Source organism: Cystoisospora suis, assembly GCF_002600585.1.
Source record: "Cystoisospora suis strain Wien I chromosome Unknown contig_14, whole genome shotgun sequence".
NCBI classification, from domain to species: Eukaryota; Apicomplexa; class Conoidasida; order Eucoccidiorida; family Sarcocystidae; genus Cystoisospora; species Cystoisospora suis.
Genome location: NW_027152816.1, coordinates 39,131 through 44,616, shown reverse-complemented (window position 1 = coordinate 44,616; position 5,486 = coordinate 39,131). Strand labels below are relative to the sequence as shown.

At 41.3% G+C, this 5,486-nt stretch overlaps 2 protein-coding genes across 2 annotated transcripts in view; one reads left to right on the top strand and one right to left on the bottom strand.

Annotated features, from left to right (window-relative positions):
* Positions 1 to 769, bottom strand: CSUI_000020 (uncharacterized protein; the record flags this gene model as incomplete). Its single annotated transcript, XM_068060255.1, has 1 exon — positions 1 to 769. A coding segment is annotated over exon 1 (327 nt), but the record flags the coding sequence as incomplete, so codon positions are not given.
* A 268-nt stretch (positions 770 to 1,037) lies between these two features.
* The window catches only part of CSUI_000019 (tetratricopeptide repeat-containing protein), a 7,932-nt gene continuing 3,483 nt past the window's right edge, over positions 1,038 to 5,486 (top strand). Inside the window, exons 1-3 of the mRNA XM_068060254.1 lie at positions 1,038 to 2,747; positions 3,756 to 3,939; positions 5,151 to 5,414. Of these exons, the coding sequence (XP_067927770.1) occupies positions 2,352 to 2,747; positions 3,756 to 3,939; positions 5,151 to 5,414 (844 nt within the window). The 5' untranslated portion in view covers positions 1,038 to 2,351. The remainder of the gene's footprint in view (positions 2,748 to 3,755; positions 3,940 to 5,150; positions 5,415 to 5,486) is intronic.

Here is a 5,486-nt window from a genome sequence, read left to right as displayed (position 1 = left end):
AGACGAAGAGGATGAAGAAAGAATGGAGAACGGGAAGAAGAAGGAGACGTTTCAAGAAGATATGAAGAATATGAAGAGATGAAGCGAAAGAAGGAAGAGGAGAAGTGTCTTGATAAGGGGAAGAAGCAGAGAGAACAGAAGAAGAGAAGAAGAGAAGGCTTACTGAAGATGAGAGAAAGGAGGAGAAAAAAGACAAGAGTGAAGAAGGGAGAGAGAAGAAGAGAGAGAAAGGAAGAGGTTTTCTCGGAGATGGATTGAGAGAAAGAGAAACAGAAAGAGAGAGAAAGTCGGGTAGGAAAGAGAAGGAAGGAAAGACCTTCTCCGTCATCTTGTATAGACGTGAGTGAATATTGTGGGCCACAGAGAGAATAATAACGTGAAGTCTGTCTGTTTGTCGAGAAAGAAAGAAAGAAAGAAGAGTGAAGAGAAGAAAGAAAAGAGGAATAGCTGAAGCGGCCGGCGAGAATTGCTATCGTTGTCTTCTTTCTCCCGAACTTCTTCTTCTCGTACCCGAATCTCCGTGCCTCGAGAGTGAAGAAAGACACGAGAAAAGTGGAAAAGAAGAAGATAGAAGAAACGAGAGAGACTGGAGTGTGAGCCTTATGAAACTACATCTTATCTTCCTTTTCTTCTTTCTCTCATATCAATCGAAAAGGACGAACGGTAAGTGCTTCGTACACCCGCACATGCACTCGAGAAAAAAGCAAACCCTGAGAGAATGGCGAGCAACTTCTGTCTGTGGATCTCTCGCTTTCTCTCCTTTTCGAACTTAAGTAGTGTATAGACACCTCACCTCTATAGTCCCCCTTGGATCCTTCAAGATGAATGAGTCTGCAGGTGTCGATTTTTTCATCATTTGGAGTCGTCGTATATTCGAGTGATCGACAAGCCTATCCTTCTTTTCGCACACCTCTCTCTGCAACTGCATGCACAGCATGCATGCAGTAGCATGCATTCACACAAAAAGAGAAATTAAGGGTTCTCGTGTGTTCCTATCCGGGAGTGGGGAGTAAAGAAGTAATGAATAGATCCTTCGAAGAAGACTTCCTTTCCTTCTTGCTAGAGGAGAAAGAATAGACACCTCATTTTAGTCGCTCTCTACTGCTCCTGTCTTTCTCTCTTGTGTTTCTCTCCTTTTCTTCACCTCGATCTTTCACCTTTCCTAAGAAGGTTCCGTCGACACATCTTCTTATTCTTCGTATCAAGGAAAGGCTAGGATTCTTTGTCTCTTTTCTTCTTCTTCTCTTTTCAGCTGTATTTAGGCTATCTTTCTCCTATCCGCATCTCCTCTTCAAATTGAGAGGTGTCCCTTCGTATGCAGATTGCGTTTTCTTTCTCTAGACCCTCTTAGTCAACAGTTCGAGAAGAAAACGGCTATATCTATATCTATCTATATCTCTTGGAACTCCCCTCATCTACACTACGAAAAGGATAAGCCAAGAGAGAGGGGCGGAGAAAGAAAGAATGAAAGAAAGAGATGAGAGAAAGCATCCAGGCGCTTTCGCCTTTACCTCGTATAAGAAAGAGGAAGAGAGAGAGAGAGAGGTCTTCTTTCTTTTCTCTTCTCTGTTTGCATGTGAATAATATATAGATATATCTATAGATATGTCTACTTTCTCTTAGGGAAGGTGATGCCTAGAAGATACACACTCACCCTCCCGACTTTTCTCAACGTAAAATCTTTTCGCTTCTCTTTCGTCAACCTTTTCCTTTGAACATTTCTTCTCTTTCCCTTCTTGCAGATCTCCTCTTTTCCTTGTCCTTCTAAGCGTTTCTCTTTCTCAGCTCTTCACTCGGTCGAAGATTGCAAGAGAGAGAAGATCCCCTTTCTCTTCTTTCTTTCTTTCTCTTCATTTTTCCAAGTAGATCTCTCCGTCTTCTTCTCTCCTCTTCTCTTCACATCTCCGCCTTTCTTTCTTCCCTTGTTCTTTTCGAGAGTGTGTCGTATCAGACTGGCAGAAGAAAGAGAGAAAGAAAGCAAGAAAGATCTATCGCGCGCTCTTCACTATCTTTCTTCTTCTTCTTCTATTCGACTAAGCTTCCTTCTTCAGAATCCTTCAGCGACATCTGGACGTTCTGAAGCTCCTAAAACAGCTAGATTCTCTTTTTCTTCTTTCTGTTAAATTTTTCTCCTCTTCTTCGCTTTCTTCTTCTTAGTTCCTGTCTTTCTTCTCTCTCTCTTCTTCAGGAGTCCTCTGTCTTTCTTCTCTCTCTCTTCCTTCTCGTGCTTTCTCTTCGATATTTACTCCAATCCTTCAAGTCTCCCCCTTTCTCTCTTTCTCTTTCTGTCTTTCTTTTTCTTTGTTTTGCTTCCACTTCACGACCTTGCTTCTCTCTCAAAAGAAGAGAAGATGAAGAAGGTCCGAAGAGGAAGAGGGGAGGGTGGAAAGAAGAGGAGAGAGGGGTCTAGAAGAGATGCGGAAGATAAATTTCTCTCTCCTTCCTCCGTCAGAAACCGCTCAGCGGTAACTGCTGAAGTTCTCCAAGATTCTTCTTCTCTTTCTTCTTCTTCTCTTTCTTCTTCTTCTGCAACTACGAATTTATCACCTTCATTCTTTCTTCAGAAAGCAGAGAGTTGTTTACAGACTTTTCCTCCTAATTTTGCACTTTCTCTGAGGTTTCTCCTCAAAGGGGTGTCTGTACACCCGAATAATGTGACCTTACTTGTACGTACAGCAGAGGCTTTGTGTGAGGAGGGAAGACTTGAAGAAGCAAAAGAACTACTCCAGAGAGCTATCCAGATCGAGGTAACTTCTTCTTCTTCTTTCTCTTCTCCTTTCTTCTCTTCATCTTCTTCTCTTATCTAGACTTCTCTTTGTGTCTTTCTTTCTTCGTGACGCGTACTCTTCGTCGTTTCTTGTGAAGATCTCTTCCTTCTTTGTCTACGAAGTCCATGACTTATCTTTCTTTCTCATAGATATCTCCAAACTACACATCTCTCTCTCACCCCTACACATATACACATACAAATGTATTCGAGTTCTTTCAGAGTTAGTCGATCTACGTCTTCCGCTGTATTTATGAATATACATATTTCTCTCTCGGCTTGTCTATAAGCCTCGTATCTCTTCTACGTGTACGTGGAAAGTATTCTCTCACATATCTATCTTTATCTAGGTCTTCTTTCTTTGCATGCAACAAGTTGCTTCGACAGAGAGGTTCTTTTCTTTCTTCTTTCTCCAACACATCCGTTATTTCGTATGGAGAATGTAAGAAGTCCTAAATGCTGTATGTACACTCCAACGAAGATGGATTTTTCTTTCTCTCGCTCTCTCTCTATTTTCTTCTATTTTTTTCCTCTCGGAAGCAGAGGTTATTCTTGCATGTCGGATGATCTCGTTCTTCCTTTTCATAGAGTTCCATTCCGTTGTTCTTTTTCTTTCCTTTTCTTTCCTCTTCTTTCCTCTTCTTCATTCTTCTCTTGATAGAAGAAAGGGAAGGCAAGTTGTCTCTTGTTTCTCCAAAGGAGGCTTCTCAAAAAGAGACTGGAAAAAAATCTGGTGTATATACACCTGAAGGAACCTTCAAGGAGTCGATCTTCTACTTGTCCGTTTATTTTAACTGATCACTATCTCCTTATATCATCATATCCGTCTATCTTCTTTCTTTCTTTCGTCTTTCTCCATCCTGCTTTTTTCTCTAACTTTTTTGTCTTTTTGTCTTTTCTTTTCTTTCTCTCTTTATTTCTTCGCTCGTCTGTTCTTTTCTTTCTTTCTCACTCTTTCTCACTCTTTCTTTCTTTCTTTCCTCTTCAGCCTGAGGGAGGTGACGCAGGAAAGTACTTTTGTTTAGCTCAGATCGAAGAGGGAGAAGAGAGTCTTCTTCTCTTTCAGAAGGCTTCCTCTCTTCTTTCTTCAAAACTGTCTCATCTTGAAGCTTCGATCAACTCTGTCAAAGATGTAGCAGGAGCAGCACAAGCAGCAGAGACCAAGAAAGAAAGTAAAGACCACTTTCTCCATAGTACATCTAAGACAGACTCCTCGATGCCTATGCACCTATTCTCATCTCCTTATACATCTATCATACATGTGGCGACTACGGATACATTTACTACATATAGAGATGACAACGACACACAAAGGTGCATACCCATATACTCATGTCTATATATATCTCGACCATACATGTGGATACTATAGACATATATAGATGATATGAGACAAAGTCATATGCATATACTCCCATACATCTCCTTTTCTACATATATATATATATCCCCATACTACTTTTGCGAAGGGTCTCACACACATCTGGACGTGTATATACATGGACGTCTCGTCCAGCTATACTTGTTTCTTTCTCTACGCAAAAAAGCGCATGCCGCTATGTAAGTTATGCGCCTTAAATACTTTGTTGTATCGATCTCGATATCTATCTTGAAATAAGCACGATCGCACTGATTCAAGGACTGCTGTCGGTGAGGATGGGAAGAGAAGAACTTTCCTGGGAAGCGGAAGGTTTCTCTACGGATCAGAGTACCTCTCGTTTCTATTCTACATGCCTAGATATGAATCTATATATACTTGCGCATAGGTGCATCTGCAGTTCTTTTCATACGGAGACAGATGTATGAGCTTTGTATAGTGTAGATTTGTAAAGAGGAGAGGTCGGCATGTGAGTGGAAAAGCACATCTAGAGAGGGGAGAGAAGAGAGATATAGATAGGGGGGTTCGTGAGCTCTTTCAAGTTAGACGTTTTCGTGCATCTGCATATGAACAAAGAAGAAAAACGAAGCAGAAAAGCGATGATTTGGGAGAGGCATGCTTGTGCCCCACATCGACTTCAAGAATGTCTCTCTGCCTGATGAATGCTGAGGTGTACGTACACCTGGGAACGGTTTCCATTCAAGTGTCTGTACAGCGCTGAAACCTCAGCATGAGCAGAGAGCTACGATTCTCGCATAACATACACACAAGAGTATCTTGTCCTTTCTCTTTTCGAAACTCCTCGATACATGATACTCCTTCAGTCATCTTCACCTCGGCTTCGGAACAAAGATCCGTCTTTCTTTCGATCCACGATACCCTGTCTTTCTATGTATCTATCTTTCTGTCCTTTTCCTTGTTTCTCCTCATGACCTTTCATAAGTGAATTCTTCTGTTAATTCCTCTTTTTTCCTTTTCTTTCTTTCTTTCTTTCTTTGTGTTTAGATTCTTCTCCCTCGTCAGCTACAACTGCATCCCTGCGAATCTTAGAGAAGGAATATCGCGAGGTGTCTAGACAGCTCGTGGAGTCGAAGTGCAGTATGGCGGAGCTGTATATGACCGATCTTTGTGAATTGGATCAAGCAGAGTCTCTCTGCAAGAAAGAAATTGATGAAGCTGTCGAGATTATGGAGAAGAAGTGTAACGACTCGTCCTCTTCTTCATACATCGACGCCCTGTATCTTCAGGCTTCTTTTCGAAAGACAACTGGTAAATACAAGACCAGAACCAAAAGAAATAAATAAAGAAAGAAAGAGTGCAAAAGAGTGAGAAGGAAAGAAA